The sequence below is a fragment of the Cyrtonyx montezumae genome, unplaced genomic scaffold (assembly GCF_038088225.1).
Source record: "Cyrtonyx montezumae isolate F1298 unplaced genomic scaffold, pur_monq_1.0 scaffold_8, whole genome shotgun sequence".
NCBI lineage: Eukaryota > Metazoa > Chordata > Aves > Galliformes > Odontophoridae > Cyrtonyx > Cyrtonyx montezumae.
The window spans coordinates 32,889,919-32,912,423 of record NW_027072089.1 but is presented as its reverse complement, the minus strand read 5'-3'; the positions used below and the strand labels follow the sequence as shown (position 1 = coordinate 32,912,423).

Sequence of the window (22,505 nt, the reverse complement as noted above, 5' to 3'; positions counted from 1 at the left end):
TGCGTTAAGCTGTGTATACAGATGGCAGCGAGAATAATGGAGCGGGCGCCGCTTATAAAGCTCGGGCTGCTGCCTGCCTGCAGACCTGGGAAATGAAACTATTCAGACTCGGGGCCAGATAGCGCCTGGGATTGTTTGTTACCGTTTTAATCCTATTAATTAAAACGTTAACCTGATTGGGTAGAAAGCTCTGTCCCAACAGGCGACTCTTCTCCATAATAACCTACTCTCCGAGATAATGATGTAAAAGACTCCCCCGTCTGCGGCGGCTGCTGGTTGATGGGTCCGGAAATCTCTTGAAGGTGAATCCAAGCAAGATAAACGGTGGAAGCGGCGCGGCTGGCAGCGCACAATGCCCCAGCGCGGCGCCTGCTGAGGGCGAGCCGGAGCCGGAGCTGCAGCAGCGGGAGCCGCCGCCGCCGCCGCCGCCGCCGCCGCCGGAGCCCGGAGCGGAGCGGGGCCACCGAGAGCGGCTCAGCCCCGCCGGGAGCCGGGAGCCGCCTTCCGCCCGCGGGACGCCGGGGAGCCGCCCGCCGCGGCGCGGAGGAGCCTTGGAGGAGCGGGCCGGGAGCTGAGGGGGGCGGAGGAGGCGGAGGCGCCGATGGAGCGGGCGCTGGGGCTGCCCGCGGAAGAGGACCTCTTCCACAAGAGCCTCGCCGCCTCGGCCAAGCGCATGGAGTCCGCCTTCCGCTCGCCCCCGGGGCTCGACCTCTCCCACCCGCGCGACCGCCAGCCGTCGCCGCTCGCCTGCTACGAAGCGCCGGAGCCCGAGGCGCTGCTGCAGCCCGGCGTCGGCGGGGACCCGCTGGCGCTGCCGCCGGGCTCCGTCTGCGTCAAGTACGGCGAGAGCGCCAGCCGCAGCTCGGTGGCCGAGAGCAGCGGCGGCGAGCAGAGCCCCGACGACGACAGCGACGGCCGCTGCGAGCTGCTGCTGCGCGGCGCCGGGGGGGACCCGCGCGACGCTTCGCCGGCGGCGGGCGGCGGCGGCGGCGGCCCGGGAGGAGGGGGGGGCGGGGGGCTGAAGGCGGCCGAGGGCGGCTGCTCCAACGGGCACGGGCACGGCGGCAGCAAGAAGTCCAAGGAGCAGAAGGCGCTGCGCCTCAACATCAACGCGCGGGAGCGGCGGCGGATGCACGACCTGAACGACGCGCTGGACGAGCTGCGGGCCGTCATCCCCTACGCGCACAGCCCCTCGGTGCGGAAGCTCTCCAAGATCGCCACGCTGCTGCTGGCCAAGAACTACATCCTCATGCAGGCGCAGGCCCTGGAGGAGATGCGGCGCCTCGTGGCTTATCTCAACCAGGGCCAGGCCATCTCGGCCGCCTCCCTGCCCAGCTCCGCCGCGGCGGCGGCGGCGGCGGCGGCCGCTCTGCACCCCGCCCTCGGCGCCTACGAGCAGGCGGCGGGGTACCCGTTCAGCGCCGGGCTGCCTCCCGCCACCTCCTGCCCGGAGAAATGTGCCATCTTCAACAGCGTCTCCTCCAGTCTCTGCAAACAGTGCACGGAGAAGCCTTAAGCCGCGCCGAGCCCCGCCGCCGCCGTCGCCTCCTCCTCCTCCGCCGCGGCCCCGGGGAGATGAGAGAGAAGGGAAGGGTGCCGGGGAGCCGCGGCCGGGCCGGGCCGGGGGACGCGGGGACGGCGGAGGGACTGAGCGCTGCCCGGGTCCCCGCCGCCCTCCGCTCCGAGCGCTCCGCCGGGACGGGACGGCCGCGGGAGATGGTCGGGGCCGGGGATGAAGAAGGGGCGGAGAGAGGCGAGCCCTGCCGCGGGGAGCCGAGGGCTGAGCCCCCGCGGGGCCGCTGCGCGTCCGGACAATGGGGCGCCTGAGAAACGGCGGCCGGGAGGGAGACGGAGAGCGGGGACGGGGAGCGGAGGCCGGGTCCCGGCCCCCCCCACCCCCAAGCGCCGAGCGGTCCCGGTGATGGGGAGCGGAGGTGGATGGGACAAATCGAGAGAGGGCACGCGAACGTAGATTTTTTTTCTTCTTCTTTTTTTTTTTAATTATTAGCAGTATTATTATAATTATTCTGAGCCAGGAAACAAACAAACTTGAATTGTAAACTTCTTATTTAAGCGACTCGCAGAAACAAAGAGACTGGAGCATTGCTATGGGAGACTTTGTATTTTTTAGCGTCTCGAAACTTTGATCCTGTGCAAATGCGCAAAGTTTTGGTGAGAGTGATTTAAAAAAGAAAAAAAAATACCGAGAGAGATTAAAAAAAAAAAAAGAAAACGGCAAAAAATAAAATAAAATTCCCCGATCCGAACCCCTCCTCCGTGTGTGGCTGAAAGTACCGCGTTTCTGAACGAGGGATCTGTGCGCACCTTGTCCTCCCCACCCGCAGCGCTGTACAGACGGGACATATTTATTTGTTCTTCTTTGGGTGCCCCTCCCGCGCCGCCGGTAGTTCTCATGTGTTAAGGTCAGGGGTCTTCTGTGCAGTTACTTTATAATGCTTCTAAAATTCTGTTTATGGATGAACTTAAAACTGTGTGCCAAGTGTTGAAAGCGTTTATTTGCCAACACCGTATAACCGGAACTGTTGCTGTACCCGAGCTGCTGAGGTTTATGACAGGTCATCTGGATTTTGAGTTGCATCATCCCTGTATTTCAATTGAGCTTTAATAAATCGCTTCAGTCCAAAAATGACAGGAAAGGTGTATTCTTCGTGGCTCGGCCACTGATTTGGGAAAGGGCTTTGCGTTAGGGCAGGTGACGGCCGTTCCCTTTTCCCAGGCGCAGAGCAATAGCTGCTAACACGAATATCGCCAATGTTTCCCAGGGCGCTGTGTTTTCAGAGGTATCGTTTGGACCGCATTTAACGCGTACGTAAATTATTCCGACCGTGGATGATATTCTTGAAGTTGAAACACTTGAAAATACTTCGGGCTGATTTCCTGAGCGCGTGGAGTTCTTTTTTTTTTTTTTTCGGGGGGGGGTGGGGGGTTGGGTAGGGAGTTCGGGGTGGGGTTTTTTGGGGAAAGAAAAATGAAGAGCAAGGAGCTATTTCCCCAAAGTGAGCCTTCCGCTTGAGTTTGCATGGCTGGGTGCTGCCTCTCTGCCAGTTGTAAATCCGGATTTTTGTAATTATTCTTTTCTTTTATTTCCAACCCTGAGTCCTGCTATTTTCCACTCCTCGCAGATAATATAAATTCGGACTGTCAGGTTGGATGGCGCAATGGGAGCCGTGATGGATCTGTTGGCAGGTCACGGATGTGTAAAGAGTGATATATATTAAATAGGTCAATCAGATTATGACAGCAATGTACGATCGTTTGTATGTGTATCTATGTCGGAAAGAATCTTTATTAAAATATTTTGAACAAACGTTTGTATCGCGCTGTGCTTTGTCTTAAACATTTCCTCCAGATTTAAGGAGGTGGACGGGGCGGGGTGGGGGGGGGGGGGGTTGAGTGGAGGGGTGGCTACTTTCCTTTGCCCCTCAGTGCCTTCCCCCCCTCTCCGCTCCCCCTCCCCCCAGTCCTAGGTGCCTACAGACGAGGGGTACCTACTCAAAGCGCTTCCCCCCGCCGGGCCCCGGCTGCCACTCCGGACCCCCTTTTCCCCGTTCCCGACGAGTTTTGGGGCCGCCCCCCCCCCCAGCCGGTGCTCCTCCGTACCACCGCTCCCTTCGGCAGCCCCGCGCGGGGGAGGGAAGGGGATCAATCTTTTCCGCTCCACTTCCCATCAGAAAAGATTAATCAGAACCTGTAACTTTTCAGGAAACATAACTGTAAAGTGCCACGGAGCGGTGGGAAGGCGGCCCGGAGAGGGTGGGCAGCTCAGCCCCCGGGCGCCGGGAGCAGCGTCTCTCAGCATTTGCGAGACAAAGGCTGGGTGCGTCTAATTATGATTATTAAAACAATTTCCATGACGATGTCTAATATTATGTTAATTTGAAAACAACTGTGTATGAAAACTGTCGACTATAATACCTAAATTCATTTAATGAAACACATCGTTAAGGCAATTAAACCTCCTGGATGTGATTAAGGAACATAATTACGACACTGTTCTGCGCCATAATTGGGTGTCTTTAATCAAGGGGTAAAGTGATCAGCAACACAGCCATTAGTTTGTATTGTTCCGTCTCTGCTGTCCATCATTCTGATTAGGAATTAACCACCGCCACCAGCTTGGCGTGGTGTGTGCCGTGTGTGTGTGTGTGTGTGTGTGCGCGCAGAGTCGGGGAGGCATTTGCCTCAAGAATCAGCGCTCAGTACCTCTCGTTTCAGTGTGGGCTGCCCGCAGCCGTGCCCTCGATGGGGTCACGTCGGGGCGGCGGCTGCCGAGGAGCTCCCAAGCCGGGCCGGGGGCTGCGGGGCCTGCCGCTCCCTACCGGGGCCGGAGGGGCGAGCGGCTCCCACCGCCGTTCCGTTAACCTCTCTCTTTCGTCTCCTGCAGATGGATGTGGCCGAGGTCTCTCCCTCCCGCTCGCAAGTTCTGGCTCCACCGGCGGGTTAGAGGAGGGAGGGAAGCAGAACATCAACGCTTTGCCATCCCGGCCGGCCCTGGGTGCTCGCTGGGCTTTTTAAGAGGGGGCAGCGAGTGCCATCCTCTGTGTGTCCCCTTGCAGCGTCCCCGGGCAGAGCTGGCAGAGCCTTCCCCGCCCCTCCTAACGCTTGGCTGGTAGCAAGGAGTGTGTCCAAAGAGCTCCCCCCCCCCCAACTCCCCCCAATGTCGGCAGCCTCAGCGCGCCTGGTCTGCCCCCTCGGACCCTTCCTCGGCCCTTACCCCGGCTCTGAGCCCGAAATGGTCCCAGCATGAGTGACATTGGCTTTCCTAATGTAATGACTTATGAAAGATATAATCATGTGTTAAATTGAATCCTCCGCTTAACTGTTAATGGTGTGCTCTGGGCACATTTACGTATTAGATGCTATGGTAACTAATTACCACTAGAAGAAGGGATAATACACTTTCCAGACTTTGACAAATAATTATGAGTGTTCACATCCCTGCTAGCAGCAGTGGCGGCGGATCTGCTGGAATGAGTAAGTGACTAAATGAATGGGTAAGTGAACTTGTGTGCATGGAGGGACCGCATAACGGATAGTGGTCAAGTGAGTTTTCTTATTAAAACCTTTAATGAAAATGTGATTTAGAGTGGAAAGGGTGGGGGGTGGGGGGGGAATGCGACGCTGCCTCTAAACGTAATTAAATCGCGTAATATAAACATCGGAAACATAAATAAGTTTGCTTTTAATTAAAACGCGGCAGTCAAAGTAAATTATCCACGTGCGCGGAAACTTCGCAGCAATTAACACTCCGGTTTTGGTGCTGGAGGGGGGCTACGTGGGGGAGGGGGCCAAAATCGTGACTCAGGACCCCACAGATCTCTCTAGCGTCGCTTGCGTTCCCATTAGGCCGGAGGGGGATGAAGGTTCCCAGAAGAGCCGCTCCCGGTCGGGGCGGGACAAAACTTGGGGCAGTACCGCTAAGGGGCCGAGCCCAGAACTGCGGGCATCCCCGCGTCCCCATCAGCCCCGTGTCCCCGCATCCCCCCCGACCCCCGTGTCCCGCATCCCCATCAGCCCCGCGTCCCCGTATTCCCCCATCCCAGCCCCGCGCCCCCGTTCCTCCGCCCCCCCGGGGCCGTTCGGACCCTGCCCCGGCGCGGCCGTCCCGGAGCCTCGGAGGGGTTAACTCCTTCCCCCTCGTCCTCGCAACTCGACTCCGAGACGTGTCATAAAAGAAGAAGTGAATTGATGGTCCGCTTCGAGCACTTTACTGCTGTGTTTTCGAATTCATATACGCACATCTAAGAACCGAGATCTGTGGATAATTTGAACTGCTATAGGAAAACGATGCGCTTTAGCTTCGACGCAACCGTTTGCTTACCGTTTGAAAATAAAAGAGAAAGATGCGCTTCGAACAGAGACAAAGCTGAACGTCTAATGACAGCCATAAACTGCCAGACAGCCATAAATTAACGTCTTCATCAAACACTGAGGGGATCAGCGCTTATCTAAATCAACAAATATTTCTTCCAAGAAGTTGCCGAACAGATTGCCCCTCTAATACTATTTTTAAACCCCTGTAATTGAGGATTAGGGGCCAACAGTCGCCTTTCCGGAGTAAACCTCCTCTCCGTCAGCTTCCGAACTCACCCAGCGCTCCGAGCGGGCTCACTCGGAAACCTCCTCGGGCTCCCGTCCCCGTCCGGGCTGCTTTAGGAAGGGCTGCCGGCTCTCCCCGCTTATTCTCCGGGGGCTCTGGGGAGAGGGGAGCGCGGAGAACCGGGAGCCGGAGCGCACCGCTGCGCGTCCCCGCCGCGGCGGCTTCGGATGTCGCTGCCGGCGAGAGTTTCCCTTTGGGAGGAGACTGGAAGAGGCGCTCCGAAGCCGGGCGGTTCACGGGCACGCAGCGTGGGAATCTGCCTGCTCGTGGGAAGACGGGCGTAGGGGGAAAGGGGAGCTGATGCAGAAGTTCATCAAGTCACCGCGGGGCGTTTCCTTACTGTCCCCTTAGTAGCCAGAGCACAGGCTTCTGATGAACTTTTTTTTGTGATAACAAGCGATGTTTAAAGGAGAAAATAAATGCAAATAGTGTCACAGAACATGGCAAGAGAGAATCCTGCAATACTCATAGCAAGGGCAGGCTTCTTTTGCCTCTGTTTTGGTGCAAATAGTTGGGAAGACAAGCACGTTGCCGCTCTTACAGAGGGTGTGCGCACAACTTCAGCACCTGAGGTCCCAGGGAAACCTGCTGCTCAGAAACAGACCAAGATCCCACTACATTTTAATTCTTCTCTTTCACGTGGAAAAAACACCCCGTACTTTAAATATTTTAAGTATTTGTATATGCTGCTTTGAATGCGGCAACCAATTACTCATACTTAATACCGTTTAGGAACATAGCCATTCAGCATCAGCGCACAGGTATAGTTGTTCCTGGTGTTTTTGTAATGAAATCGGTTTCCTGGTGTGCTGCGGGTACTGGGACACGGCTGGCCGTGGTACACAACGCACGTTCAGGTAACGGGCAGGAAAAGACTTCACTTTCTATGGTCTGACAGTTGATATAGCTCTATTCATATGAATTAAGCATGTCATACATAAATTGATGCCTCGATTTTAAAATAAAATGCAATATAAGTAACATCAAAAAAAAGCACCTGGTGTCAAAACAACTATTAGACATAATACAGTATCAGGAGCTACTATAACCCTACCCCCCCTCCCCCTCAAGCTGCCTTTCATACCACGAAGAAAAGCTCATGGAGAAGAGTGGCCTTCAGGATACTTCAAACAGTGCTGCTCTTTTATTTCTAAACGTCAGCAACTTTTGAAATAATCTGGAGGCAATGGAATTAAAGTTATGAACACACATAGTAAGAGCAGCACAACACTGCAGGTCCTTCTTCTTCGCAGCGTTATCTTCAGCAGTCCTCACCGACACACCTCACACACATTTCTGCATGATGGACTGAAGGAAATGGATCTCTTTAGGGTGCGTATGAAATAGCTGCTGGCAGAACTCATAGTGACAGTGCTTGGCTTAGAAAAGCCAAGTTGTGCTTTGCTGGTGCAGTGCAGTGCACTGAAACAATTTCATTTCTCCTTTTAAAATGAATGATCTAAGAGTGCAGGGTGTTTAACAGCAGGTAGTACATCTACTGCACAGAGGTTTGGAAAAAGGAAAGGACTGGGAGCTGTATTCGGGCAGCAATCTTATATATCTTTATTCTAAATAATGACCTAAGAACATTCCCACATTCCTCCCTTGATAGGAACCTGCTATAGTTTGATGGGGTGTAAGGAAGAGGTGATCATTTCCTAAATTCCAAGAAGTTGCTCCATGCCAGTGCTGAATTAAAGGCTTGTTTTTTTTCCTTACAGAAATATTTTTCAAGATCAAGCAACACAAAAATGCTGTGTGCTGGCTAAAGTGTTTTAAAATGAAAGTTGTGTTATCTGTGAGAAAAGTGCAAATGCAAGGTGGAAAAAATCAACACAGACACTCATTCAATATTAAAATAGATATATTTTTATGCATCCTCGAAGTACAAAATCACTTAAGATGTTAGATTACTAAAATAATGAAGTTTCAGTTTTCTTGCTTAGAAATTCACGACGTATCTTATTTGACCTAAGAGCCTTAATGATGGATATTAACTATTAAAGTAAAGACTAACCATTGTCCATCTATATACAAAACGTCAGTTTTTGCAATTAAGAACAATTCACAATCTTCTGAATGATGGAAAGTTCAATAATGATGACATAAAAGATCATTTAAAATCCTACAAGAGAAATTCACAGACCAGCAATCATTCAAAAACAACAACAACAACAAAAAAAAAAAAGGAAAAAAAGTGCAACGCCAAAAATCAGTGACATGCACAACATTCTAAACAACTCTTACACTCTTACATGGTTTTAGATTATTACATTATGATGTACTGGTGGGGAGATGGAAGTCAAAACTGCAAAGAGATGTGCATAGACCAGCACGATCCTTAGAGACACCGGGTGGGTCAGTGAGTTGGTGATGGGCCACAGCAACACAGAGAGTGGCAGCATGACAGTGCAGAACAAACTGTTAATTAAAAGAACAGTGGTTAAAAATTCACATCTCTGCATTCACGTTAGCTTACGATGAATTCACCTTCCTGCTCAGGTGCTACAAAGGGCCACACTGATTTAATAAACCTATTTTGTATCAGAAAAAAGGATGATGGTTTTTTTCCCCTTAACAGCAGAAGATGGTATCAATATAACCATATGCAGTGATAGCCTATAACTGGAGAACAGTACAGCCCAACACAGTCACCTGTAACACCGTGGAGCGGGTGCCCCATGTCACCCAAGGCAGAGCGGTGGCAGCCCCGGCCCCGCAGAGCCCCCTGGTGGTCCCACTGGTCAGCAGTGAAGCTGGCCCTGCCGACCGCTTGCCAACACAGCTTCTGCAGGTTTCTACTTGTGTGGTTTAGCCATCACAGTGCCTAAGTGACCGGCACCAAGCTGGTGCCTCCTAGGTACTGTAGCCAAACACACAAAGCTGGCCCTCTTCCCTGGGCAGCACTCTGTGGCCATCTTGGCTCCAGCTGAGCCCCTAAGGATGCTGCAGGCCTGTCCCATTTTGCTGCTAATCAACCAGGAATACCAACACCACGGACCTTGGGAGACCAAGCTGCTCCCACTGCTGACTCACTGGGTCACTGCTAAGCTGCAGAGTAGATATACCAGCGGGATGGCCAGGCCTAACGCTGCTTCTCTCCTGTTCTAATGCTCTGACTTGAAAGCAGTGAGCAAAGGGATGCAGGCCCCACCTCAGAGATGCACCCGCTTGCTAGCAAAACCCATCCATCAGGAGTGTGGGTCCCCAGGGACACAGCTCCAAGACGAGCTGGGCAGGCCAAGTTCGGTCACTTTGGTTCCTGAGCAAAAAGCACAAAGGACTGACTTTATCCCACAAAAGCCCTGTCCTCCTGTGTGCTGTGAGGTGTGGTCTCCAAACCTGAGGCACAGTTTCCGAGTGCCCTGACAGAGCTTTCCTTCAGCTCCAGGAAGAACTCTGACACCTTCTTTCTTTCTTTCTTTTTTTTTTTTTCAAATGAAAAAGTGAGGCCTACAACTTTAATTTGCTGGTTTGGAGACGATCTAGATCTCCTTTTAATTCCAAAACAGATACTGTACAAACTGATTAGCAATTAATCTGAAATTACTAATGATTTGCATGTACTTTTGGCACAAAAGCGTCCCACTAAATTATGCAGCAGCCTGTGACATACTAATTCAAAACCCTAAAAATAGATTGGCATTGCAAAAACAAAAAAAGAAGTCTTATGTTTAAAACCTACTGTTATTTTTGCAGTTGCTTCAGGTTTGTTTCAAAGTTGGATGTCAAAGAAAGATTTATCCTAACTGTGGCATGAGACATTTTACAGCTTCCATTTAAACAATAATGTAATACAGTCAACAGTGTAATGGTATCAGTGTTTCCTCTCTCAATAAAATAGGCTCTAATGTCCAAACTGGATTGTGAGCTACGTCCAAGTACAGAATAGCTCCTACTGAGTAAGTACAGCAGTAAGTAACTTGAATCGTTCCATAAAAACAAATTTTATTCTGTGACAAAAAGCAATAATCAGCTTTTGGTGTTGATTAAATGTTGAAGCAAAGTTAAGGCATTTAATCAACCGCAAAGCCTGTTTAATGTAACTGTACTCCAACACAGTAGACATTATTGATATTATATATGAAGAGAAAATATTCATCCAATATATCTCACAAAACCACAATTTTCTACTCAGAGGACTTGGAATGTGGCTGTGCCAATTTCTGAAAGCCTTTCTGCTGATGTTTATTTAGGATATGAATAACTAAACAGTCTTCTACACAGATAACAACAAATAATTCTAAACCTTAGCATGTACATAGCAGATTCCATCCATTGACTATCAAGTGCTTACGAGACAAGTAAAATTTCTGATTTTGGAAGACATGCAAGACTGAGGCACAGGAGATTTCAGCTCTGTATTCTCATCAGTGGCTCTGATGCCCTACTGAGAAAAGGCAAATCCAGCTGAAGTTTCCAGTGTCTTTTGTATAAAGCAAAGTGTCAGGTAATTTTTTTGAACATCATTAACTCTGTCAGAACAGGACACTCTGAAACACAGGAATGCAGATAGGGAAATACTGGAGAAAAATAATATTTTTAATGACTTGCTCAGCACTCACTGAGAAGTTTCTATAATGCTGCTGGGTATTCCAAGTCCAGATGAGCTGGTTCATCCAGCAGTGTCCAGACAAGGGTAACAGTTCTGTGTTGTTTAGTTACACAGTGAAGTGCAAATTCTGGCACAGAATAGATTAAGGGTTTACTGCCCAAGCCTACACTTGCAGAGATTATTCATCTTTTTACCACTTTAACTTCTACGTATGATGACAGGACATTTGGGAGTATCAGTGAAAGTTCATGTAAAGCACTGTTATTCATCAGTTGGCAGTGTGGGCAGAACTCAGGCAGAATTTTTGGGGAACATAAAGCAAGGCCAACAAACATAGCTGGTCTCCCATTACAGTTATGCTCATGGCAAATTGAGAATGGACAGCCGCTGAGAATCCTCCTCCACTTCCTAAGAGAGGGTCTCACTAGAGGGAGAAAGGGTTTCAAATTTTATATTCTGCGACCGTGCAGCAAGAAATTCATGTTTGAAACAGGATCACCCAGTGAAGCAGGTTGTGCAGCCCACCTGCAGTCAACTTCTGTGGCTGCCTGGTGTTTTCACTTGCTCAGATTTTGGCCCCAGAGAACAGCCTGTTTTCCACCTTGCACAGAGATAATTTTGTTTCCAAACAGAGGTTACATAGTCTGCCTATGCACAGCTTAGGCACATTAAAATACTATTAAAAAGCAGTTTTAGACACCACACTTGCTCTTGAAGCCCTCTCATTCTTTCGCCTTTTTGGAGAAACTAACACAAGAAATTGTCAAACTAAACACACAGATATGCTACTAGTAAAATGGTAAGACAAACATAAGGCAATTTTTGAGATGATGGAATCATTTCAAACAGGCTCATAATTTTTCTCCCTGAAGAGTATATATATTTTTTTGGCTCAAAAACCCAAACGGATTATTTCTGCTTGATCCAGAACCTATTAAAATCAATGGAACCTCCACTCTGGCTGCAGGAAAAATCACAGATTTGAATTTTTTCACATTGCAAAAAAAAAAAACCCCAAAAAACAACCAAACCACCACCACCACCAAAATGCATTCACCCTCGCTACAAATCACTAGATCAGTGATGTGCTGCCAGTAAGACATTTCTGCAAATGACCCCCATCCCATATAGCTTCCATTACATCTCCCAAATAAGGACTAAGACACTCATAGAAGGTAAACACAAAGTTAGAATAATTACCTCTAAAAAATCCTTTCACTCCCTAGAATTAAGACCTGACTTTCTCACTATTGTTTTTCTACAAGCAGATGCAATCATGACCCCTGATGGTGGGTGACTTCTCAGTCCAACAAGGGGGAACCTCATGGCACAGTGATCGTAGGTCTTTTGGCTCTGTGTGCCTGCAGCGTATCTGGACTGTTGGGTTTCTAAGAAGTTTGAGTATTTCCCAGTATGTGGCTACTGAGCCCATTTCCAATATGATGGCCTGGATTTGGCTTGACATCATCTTCCCCCAAACCCTACTTGACTCATAGCCAAGAATGTAGGGATCCTTTGCATTGGGATGACCTACTCAGCCAAGTTCTTGTCATCTCACCTCAGCAGAATGTGGGCAGGACAAATAGAGGTTCTATGTCCCTGTGTCTGACATCGACCTCCAGCCCAAGGGCTTTTCTCCTTAGGAAAAAGGAAGGAGGAGGTGAAAGCAGAGAGGGTAAAAGCAAACACTTCCAAAAATACAACGCTGAGTGAGGAAACAGAGCAAACACTGAGATTAGTAGAAGGCACAGAGGCAACCACTCAATTTCTTACGGACCTCAGCTTGTAACGAAAGGCAATATCGGTGTCTGGCAGGAGGATACCAAGGCCCATGCGGCTGTTATCAAGTCTGACAGCTTTGGTTTCCCCTAGTTCTACATCAAAATGAGCCAAAAGTAAGAAAAGAAACATCTTCATCTCATTCATTGCGAGGAACCTCCCTGGACACATGCTGATCCCAGAGCCAAAGGGCATTAGGAAATACTTCAGTTTTCTTCCTGCCTTGTAGAATGCAGTTTTCTTCTTGCCATTCTCTATGTAACGATCAAACTTGTACACCTGAAAATGAACGAGAAAAAGTGAGAGAGAGGCATCTAACAAAACAGTTGCATGAGTGGCAGTGATGCTTCTTAAACCCAAAAAATAAGATAAAGTGGAGGACGAGGAGCTGACAGCTTTTCCTTCTCAGCTGGCTCCCTCAAGTTTCATTAACTCATTTCTTTTTCCCCTGCAATGAACACTACTTAAATCCATTTACTCAGCTCAGCCCTTTTACATCAAGCTCCTTCAACTTCCATGTCTCATTCACAAGAGTGTCTGGCCTGTATTGATTGCAATTAGATTTTGACTGCTTTGTAGCAGGGACAATGAACCTTAGTGGAAGGACAATTTCTTGTAAGGCATCACATGTGCTTGGTGTGGCACATACATCATGAATAAGGATAATTCACAAATGCTTATGAATAAACTAATGCATTGCACTGATCTTGCTCTTGCAAGCTAAAGCAAAATCCATCTTTTTTTTTTTTTTTTTTTGCATCCAGTGATGCAGATTATTCAAAAAGCAGACCCAACACTTTGCAGCCAGTTCTCCCTTCAGGTGGGGATCGCTGCTGCTTAATTTGCCACATTTGACCTTCACATGGCTTGCTCCAGAAGCAGTGTGCCAAGCTAGGCAACTGCCAGTGACTGACCATTATAAAGAGGGTGCTTTCAAGTGAGGCTTGAGGTTGGGTTTGTAACTTGCATTCCACAAACTGAACATCTTTCCGACTATTTTCCAGCAGCAGGATCACTGTTTAGAGATAATTCATGTTTTTGAATGAAGGAGATCTGGCACCCTCACTCAGTCAACGGCAAATTAACCACTTACAAAATCCTCCTGCATGCTTTGAATAAAAATGACAGACACTTCTTGCTTATGGTCACTCATTAGCATTTGTCCTGCTTTGCATACATCTGCTATAGCAGCAGCCATTTGGAGCTGGCTGGGAACGAGTCAGTCAGACTGAACCCACCTCAGCTGATTAAAAAAACCCAAAACAACACGGTGATAAAACACACTGATACTGATCTACCCATTAGATCAGCGGCTCTGAAAACCACACACTGAAGGTCTGGTTGTCAAGAAAAACAGCAGCAGGGGAAGTAGCCAATGAGAAAGGGACAAGGAGAAGGGAGGGGATACAACTTTGGATGTTGATGACCAGGAGCCTGTTTCTCTAAATGGCAGGGGCCTGGATTTCCCACATCAGGGCAATAAATGGAGTTATATGTGTGTTTTCACTGGGAAGTACTTCTTTCTAGTTTTTGTGAAAGGAAGCATGAATTATTATTTTTTTTGTTTAAGTTACTCTGTCATCTGAAGGAGCCCAAGTGAAAGCCCAGAACTTCCTTAAAAAAATAAAAATCGCTTCCTGAAATGCAAATCCCACTGATGTAAAAAAAGCACTGTCAGATAGGAACTGTAACTGCCTGAAAAGGAAAACAAAACAGAAGAACCCAAAGCTCTTCACTTCACAGGAGCATTTCCACAAAATGCACTTCTGGTGTCTGCAACTTATTGGGAACTGTGGTATTGCACACAAACACACACTGGGCCAAACCTTACTGCTCTCTTGCAATCCCAAGAGCCACCTAAAAACTGTAATTTATTTTAACAAAAAACAATGTGCTGTGTAAGGAATTGGAAAAGCAGAAAACATGTGAGATATCGAACTCACGCTTAAGTTGTTGGGGCCACTACGCTGGGATAATCTTTATGGAGCCAGCAAGCTTGCCATTAAAGAAAGGATAGTTTTTGATGACAAAGGGGATTCCAGCCATGCATGAGGCATTCTTGGAAGGGAGGCTGGTGAGGATAATGTGAAGAAAGTGGAGATAATGCTTTCTGTGAATGATCTGCCCACTGTATTAGGAAAACTGAGGAATCTCCTGTGACTGATATAAGTCTCACTATGTCATGTCCTGTATTTAGCATTGTTTGGGAAGCCACCATGTAGGGTTTCCTGCAGGGTTTCCTTTTCTTTCATTCTAAGGAATATGCAGAGTTCGTTTACTGAGCTCTGTAACTTAACTGTGCTATGATTCAGAGGTTTGCTTAACCACTTTATAAAAATGGACTCATTTATTTAGTCTTTGAGTGGAGAAAGAGGTCAACAGTGTATGCTTACACATATACAATATGGTGCCAAAGCAGAAGATAACTTGATAACTCTTAAATTTATGTATCCAGGAGAAAAGCATTGCTACAAAATTATCTCGTCAAGCTGCCTGTTTTCCCAGGAAAGTTTTCCCTAAATACATGACAAGCTCAAGACTGCACCTTTCAAAAAATTCATTCTCCATTTCTATCTGATCTTCAGTAGTTATTGTTGAAAGCACACTGCATATTTTAAGAACCAAACAGAACAGTGATTTCCCCACTTTTCGAGAGGGCCCATGTGCTGAAATCAATGTACTGCAATGTGTGGATTGCTCATTCACTATCAAAAAGAGAAAATATATGAACTAAAGCTGTACTGTGAAAGCTGAGCAGAACTGATACCAAGCAGATATATTCAAGGAATGGAAATATGGTAATGTATTCTTACAATTATTGAATAAGGGAGGGGCACAGCTACCACTCTGATGCTTTAGTCTAGGACCTAAACAAACAGATGGACTTTTGACAAATCAATAATGTTCTCCAAAATAATGTGTTAAGAATAAAATGAGAAAAAGCTTATTCGTTAGCTGTGACTTTTTAAGGATAAAAGTATTAATTATTTGCCAATACATTATTATTTTTTAAAAAACACTAATTTGCTCAGCAGCCTTTGTTTTCGTTTTGGGTGGGAGCAGATAGCAGGGTCCTACTGGATATTATTTCCATTCCCATGGCCCTTGTGATCATACCTGTCTCTATATCCTGCCTCTTCTAATTGCAACATACACCACAACTCCCCTCTGCCTCTGTCAGGGTTCCCGCACAGCATGATGCTGCCCTTCACCAGCGAAGCATCTGAATATCATCCTTCCTCTGCAACCCCACGAGCACATCTTTACACTTAAATTCCCCAAAAGGAGAGCCTTGGGGAGCAGTGTCTCTAACACGGGATTTCTATAAACATGTAAACATGCCCAAACATGGAAATCAGCATGGAAGGGAGATGGCTGTTTGCTTAGGGAAAGGAGGGTGAGGAGTGATTCAGGAAAAGCTCCTACCTCTCCATCTGAAAAGGCCAACCTATGGACAGCCTCACTTCCTATGTGGCACCCTGGACCACGGACAGCGACCGAGTGCAGTAACCTACTGCAGACTCAGACTATTTAATTTGCATGCAGGTGGTGAACTTCTGAAACCATATTAAGGCTGAGGCAGGGTGGATTAATTTCGAGTCTTTGATATTCATTAACTGGAGCGTCAGAGAAAAATACAAGGAGATGACACAATTACCCTCGGAGCTTCACTGTGGAGCAACAGCTTTACAGTCTCAAGTTCACAACGCTATTCTAATTGATCGAGAAGGGGTGAATCCCTATGAAGAGAGGTGAAAAAGCATAAGGCTCAAGTACGTCACTGCTATTACAGGGCTTCAGAGAGTCAATGATGCTTTGGGGGCACTTAGCTAAATGGCCCACATTATTTGCTATTTAAACCACCTTCTATTATTCAGCCCTCCTTGGGTATCAAATGATCCACTGACAAACAAAACCCACATTTAGCCTAAAGTTTATGGTAGTCAATGTGCAATTGTCAATTCCTTTGAAAGCAGTAGCAGTCAGTCTCATCACCATATTTCTCTCTTCAGGCCATGAATCCTTTGACCTGTAGGGCCCTAGAAAATAGATCTGAAAGTCAGAAGATTTGTTCCACAAGAAGGAACAGCAGAAAAAAAAAGAAAAAAAAAGAAAGAAACAACAAAAAAACCTTATCACAAAAGGCCTGGCTGCCACAATGTGCCTCAAGTAGGAAGAGCAGCACCAGCTGAGCGTTTACCTTAGGATCTTCATAGACCTCGGGGTCCATGTGCAAAATCTGAGGGTAAAGAGCTATCCAGTCTCCTTTCCTCAAACTGACTTCCTGATCCCCTTCGAGCTTGAGAACAAAATCCTCCTGGCTGATGCGAATATTCATGGAAGATGAGCACATCCGTAAACTCTCGTTTAAGGCGCTCTCTGTGATTAAACAAAAGCGGAGGGGGGGAAGCATCAGAAATATGGGAGATGACTGCAAGTTATACATGGCTGCAGCTGCTGCATCTCGACAGGTTTAGTAGGGCAGGCTAAAGGAGGGGAAAAAAAAAGGAAAAAAACAAAAACAAAAACAAGCCACAAACAAAACAAAACATGAACCAGACACCATGAGAAGGTACTAAACAGTCCCGCAGGGCGGGGGCCACGGCTTTGAGCACTGCGATGTGATTCTCACTGATGGTTCTAGAAATTGTGTCGGCTGGAGGCAGCCCCCGTTTTTGGGTGGAAAGTCATTATTCAGGCACCATGTTGAAAACAACACAATCAGAAGACATGAATGCTTTATGCATTTCCTTTCGTTTTGGAGCTCGAGAGCAAATACCTTCGAAAGCATCCGCAGAGCTATTCAGTTTGCCTTTCAGAAGCTGTTGGGTGTAGAGGCACAACTATGTGCTAGAAAAAACATTTTGCTTGTTAGTCTGAGGATTTTTAGATTCATTTGCTTTGTTTTCAGTCAGCCACATTGCCAAATGATAGCATCTCTTATGGTCAAAGTGAATGAAAGCAATTCATTATGTTCCTGAGAGTTTTAAGAGAGAAAGACACATTTAATTGTCAAAGAGAAAACAAAACACAGCCCTTTCAATACAGGGGAAGCTCAGTTTCTGTCTCCATCATCACATCCTAGAAGGCTCCAGAAGCTGAATGTCCTTGCTTTCCCAGTGGCCTTCACCTTTTGCTCCTAGCACGACAGATTTTATGGCTAATTTCCGGCAATTTATCCTGGCAGTTTGAGGAGGAATTCCTTTGGGAATAATATGCATAATTTGCATAAATCATTCTGATAGCATGTATATCAGCATGTAGCTCCTGTCTAAGGCTGCATCTCTCACTTTGTAATCAAAACTGACTATTTTTCCACCAGCGTGTATGGGTGCTGCTATATGCGACTTGCTTCCTTCTAATCGTCAGTGTGAAAAATAGCCCAAAATTGGGTTTCATTTTCTCATAACAATCCATTTGTGCCCATTTTTATGTTTGGGGATATCAAATAAGCCTTCTCTAAGCATTCACCAAGGCACTGTAACTGCTGCACCCAAAAGGTTAGTTTATTAGAGACAGAAGCTACCCAGTGTAGATGCATCTGAAAAAAAATATTAACAAATGCTCTTTCACTAAAAATTAAATCTGGTGCAGCATGCATAGCAAATAAAGTGGCCCTGGATGCTTTCTTGCAAGAGGTTTTTCCTTAAGCATGCATTTGTCTAAAGAAATGAGGCTGCGGTCAGCTTTGTGTGGCCAGCGCCGTGATTCAATGTGACGTACAGTGAGTCTGTGCATATTCTTTTGGACTGCCTTCGTTACTATAATCAGGCAGAGTCAAATCGGCTTGTTGGTGACGAAGCCAGAGAAGAACCCCGGTTCCAGAATATGGCCTCTACTGCGAATAGCCACAAGGCACCTGACACGATAGATTTCAACTGGCAGTGCTCTGGCAACAAAACTTTGCATGGTACAAAGGAAGGGTCCAGCCTCCACTCCCAGACTGCCCTCAACCTTCAAACAGCACAGCTCGGAACGCCACGATTTTGGAAACGGAGGCGATGGACGCGGCAACACCATTCACCCAGGAAATCAAATGGGGCCGGGGGGGAAGGAGGGGGAGGGGGGGGGGAAGGGGGGTGAGGACAGCAAAAAGGAAAAATAATAATTGCGGCGCCGCTGCAAAATAGCGGGTCTGCGTTTAACTCGAGCAGCGCAGCAGTCACATCCTATCGGGGGCCGTCCTCCCGCAGAGCGCGGCAGTCGGTGCCCACCACCGGATCGCAGATGACAATCGAGCAGCATATCTTATGCAGAAGTTAATCACAATAATGGAGCACAAAGTGTGGCTTAGCGGTCAGATCGTAAATGACAAATCTGTTTTACCTTCCAGTACCAGTTATGTGTGGAAGGCGAGCTTGGCTCTAGCTCTGAGCGATCATGCCGATAATCATTAGATGACAAAAGTAATGAGTCACATTATGATCAACAAAGGAGGATGGAGCTTATACGGGTTCGCAGGCAAACATTAAAAAAATAGACAGTCAGCTTTCCCCAAATGCCGGGGCTATACGTTGGGAGGAATGACAACTGCACAATAAAGCTGCAGCCTTTGCTTGCAGTTGTCATAGTTGAGCAGACACCAGCCATCGCCGCTGACAGACCAGCTGGGTAGCTTGGGAGGCCTTCCATTCTGCACCATGAGGTACAGTAAATTATCCAGCGTGGTAGAGCAACATCTGTTTCTGTGCTTGTGCCGAACAAACAAGGCAATTTAAAGCATACCAAGGGATAACCAAGCAGCAAATGAGCATGACCCTCATTTTTTTCCCCTTCTTACACACACGAGATGCTAAACTTTGCTGTACACATACTACATAAAGAAGCCAGGCTGTTGTTTGATAAGGTGTTGTCAGAGAGATTTTACATATTTTCTGGAGAGAGAGAGAGAAAGAGAGAGGGAGAGAGAAATATCTCATAGTATTGTTATTCTTAGAATCCTCCCACTTCTCTCTTCATTCCTCTTATACTAAAGCAAGCATTCAGTCTCCAATTCATTCTAGATTTTTTTTTAAAACTGTTTCAATATACTTATAAATATTCAGTCTTTAAACCCTAATTTGCTATACTTAGTTCACATGCCTTCAAGCATTTGTCTTCCAATTTCCACTGAATAAATGCGTACTAATGAGAAATAGAGCAAGCTGCTGAGGCAAAGCTGGGTGACTTGAGCCTGGCCTGCCACCAGCTTGTGATAGGCAGGCAAATTGAGTTAAAATGAAAAGTCTTGTCAGCTGAAATACAACATGGTAGCCAAACAGCAAGCTGTCAATCATCCAGCCAAAACAAGGGACTGCAGGTAATAAAAGGTCACTGTGAATCATAAGTGCATTTGGCTTTCACAGGCAAGTTAATTTTAATTAAACATGATCTCGATCTGTAAATGTTTTATAAAACTTATTGTGCATAATGGATTGTTAATTTTACACTAACAGTAGGTAATAGGGTACTATAATTATTAGAGTGCATTATAGGAAAATAGCTATTGGGTATGCAAATATTTGGGGGGGTCACTTAGTCACATACACAGCAGTGTGCCTACGTACACGACAATTGGAACATCTGCACCTTCCTAAGAATTACGTGGTACTGCCTAGTGGCATGCAGGAAAAATATCTTTATTTACCTCAACCCAAACAACAATTTTAATGCTCATTGCTTGTGTTACAGTTACACACTCGGTATTAGCTGTTTTGGGGTTCCTACCCTTTTGTCTATACAAAACAATTTTTCGAGCTGTGCTTTTTGTTTTGCAGGAAATCTCTGGGATTTAGCAGTGACCTGGGGCAAGAATACTTCACCATATAAATGAATGGACTAATACTGGACAAATGTACTGACTAAACATGCCTAGCATTACACATGCACTAAGTATATTTCTGCTCTACCCTTTGCACTTCCATTATAACCATAAAAACTGACAGACCATTCTCATGTATCGTTTACCATATTAGAGCTCCATTGTGAGTCATAATGACTAATAATGTATGTTACTCTGTGCACACAAGCACGCGTGTTTTGGTTGCTGGAAAAGTCTTAAGTAGACAACGTGAAGTGTGCTGCCCCAGAAATGCCATCGAAAGAAAATAATCAGGGCCACAGTGTGTGACAAGAGGATTGAAAGCTTCTTCTTCTTCTTCTTTTTTTTTTTTTTAAATCACATACCTGTGTTTTGAGTTTAGAAGGAAATCAGGACATGTCATTTCCTAGGCCCAAAGAACGTGGTCACAATAACACTGCCCCTCAGGAAGGCCTTTTAACAATTCCTGCTTGTTCTCCATAGCATGAGGAATAAAAAAAAAAGGCTCTTTTTACAGGCCAAAAAGAGGACAGGGAATCAGAGCACTTAAAACAGGAGAAGGAGATGACAAAGTGATAAACGCACAAGAACCCCACCTGGCTGCCTTACCCAGGAGTAGGGACACAGATTCCCATGTTTCTGTGCTTCAGGTCAGTGCAGAGGGGGAGGGGGAGGGAAGAGAAGAGGCTCCTTCTCACGTGCTGTGGTCAGAAAACGGTACGTGCTCTACGTGTGGGCAGGGTTGGCCCATGGCTTTCTCCACACAGCTGTCAGTGGAGATGGGGAATTCTTGCTGCACAAGGAATGAACATTTGTACCTTTGTCCCCTTTGTACAGTTACTAAGAACACATCCCTTTCCCCTCTCCACTGAAGCATGAATTTAATAATAGCTTTTTTTCCTATATTATTATTTTACGGGACAGTATCCAACCCTTTACGACTTAAGTGCCTGAAGAATTGAAAACAAGCTTCTTTACATACCACCTTATGTTTAACCAGATTATACAATTTAACAGAAGTGTTACAAGAATACTACACAGTAAGATGTAGCACTTTCTTCTTAACATGTGTATCAGCGATACAGAGACATCTGACAACTTCAAGGAGCAGCAGGAGTCAATATGGAAACTTTATCCCATTTTTCACTAGGTGATATTAGTGAGCTCTGTGCTTTTATTCTCCTTATTCCTGCACTTCTGGGGTGCTCTTGTTTTTCCTTTACCACTTCCAACTCTGTCTCCAGATAGAAAATAAATTTTGTGTTGATCATTGTAGGAAAAAATTTCTTCTCAGAGAGTGGTGAAGCACTGGAACAGGGTGCCCAGGGAGGGTGGTGGAGCCACCATCCCTCAAGGTTTTCAAGAAAAGGGCAGATGTGGCACTTAGGGACATGGTTTAGTGGGCACAGTGGGGATGGGCTGATGGGTCCAGTAGATGATCTCAGAGGTCTTTTCTAACCTTTCTGAATCTACGATTTTAAGATCTTGATGTTTGGCACTTCCCTATTATCTTTTGGTGGATGCTAAATCAGATGTGAAGCAATTTTGCTCGTGTTCCTAAGTTACTTAGAATGCCATGTTACTCTTGTCATTGGATATCTTCCCAACCAACTACGGATAAATCTGCATCAAAAGAGCTGTGACTCCAGACAAAAACAACTTACTAGACCCACAGTATATATAGTTAACACTATTAATCACTTAATAAGAAGTAGTTGAATCAAACTCAATTTTATATTTGTGCTATGAGAGACAATTCAAATTGAACCACAGGCTCAGTACATGCCATACTGGAGAGTGGCATCCTTTAGGTAGATGCTCACCAGGTGTACTTACTCCACACTGGTTGTTCACCACCCGAACCTATCACAGCTTCATTTTTAGAGCAGACCACTAGGTCAGGATAGGAACTATCAAAACACATAGACCTAAGCTCAGCTTTATTAGGGGTCTGGTGTCAGTATCTAAAACAAAAGGGATATTCACCCTTTATGCTTTTATACAGCTCCTGCCTATCCTGCTACCACTAGCTATGGAGATTTTCAGACAATTTGAAACTAGGCTGCTCCCTGCTACACACACCTATGAGTTCTTCCCTCTTTCCTCGGTCAGGCTAATTTCAGCATTCACTTGTCCAGTGCTTGTTCTCTAAGAAGTGAAGTGAAACCACTGGGCCCTGAAGGCTCATCCAACCCCAGAACACAACTTTCCAACTCGACTAGCCAGAGTCCTCCTGTGAGCCACTGGTC

The 22,505-nt window shown here is 46.7% G+C and overlaps 2 protein-coding genes across 3 annotated transcripts in view; one reads left to right on the top strand and one right to left on the bottom strand.

The window, feature by feature from the left end:
- Nucleotides 1–473: 473 nt before the first annotated feature.
- Nucleotides 474–22,505, top strand: part of BHLHE22 (basic helix-loop-helix family member e22) — a 253,806-nt gene continuing 231,774 nt past the window's right edge. Inside the window, exon 1 of the mRNA XM_065751925.1 lies at nucleotides 474–2,010. Coding sequence (XP_065607997.1) covers nucleotides 602–1,516 — 915 coding nt within the window. The 5' untranslated portion in view covers nucleotides 474–601 and the 3' untranslated portion in view covers nucleotides 1,517–2,010. The remainder of the gene's footprint in view (nucleotides 2,011–22,505) is intronic.
- The window catches only part of LOC136058463 (cytochrome P450 7B1), a 120,081-nt gene continuing 109,323 nt past the window's right edge, over nucleotides 11,748–22,505 (bottom strand). For both annotated transcript variants that reach the window (XM_065751911.1, XM_065751912.1), the window contains 2 exons: nucleotides 16,657–16,835; nucleotides 11,748–12,734 (listed from right to left, as the gene is read on the bottom strand). In XM_065751911.1, coding sequence (XP_065607983.1) covers nucleotides 12,438–12,734; nucleotides 16,657–16,835 — 476 coding nt within the window. In that variant the 3' untranslated portion in view covers nucleotides 11,748–12,437. The remainder of the gene's footprint in view (nucleotides 12,735–16,656; nucleotides 16,836–22,505) is intronic.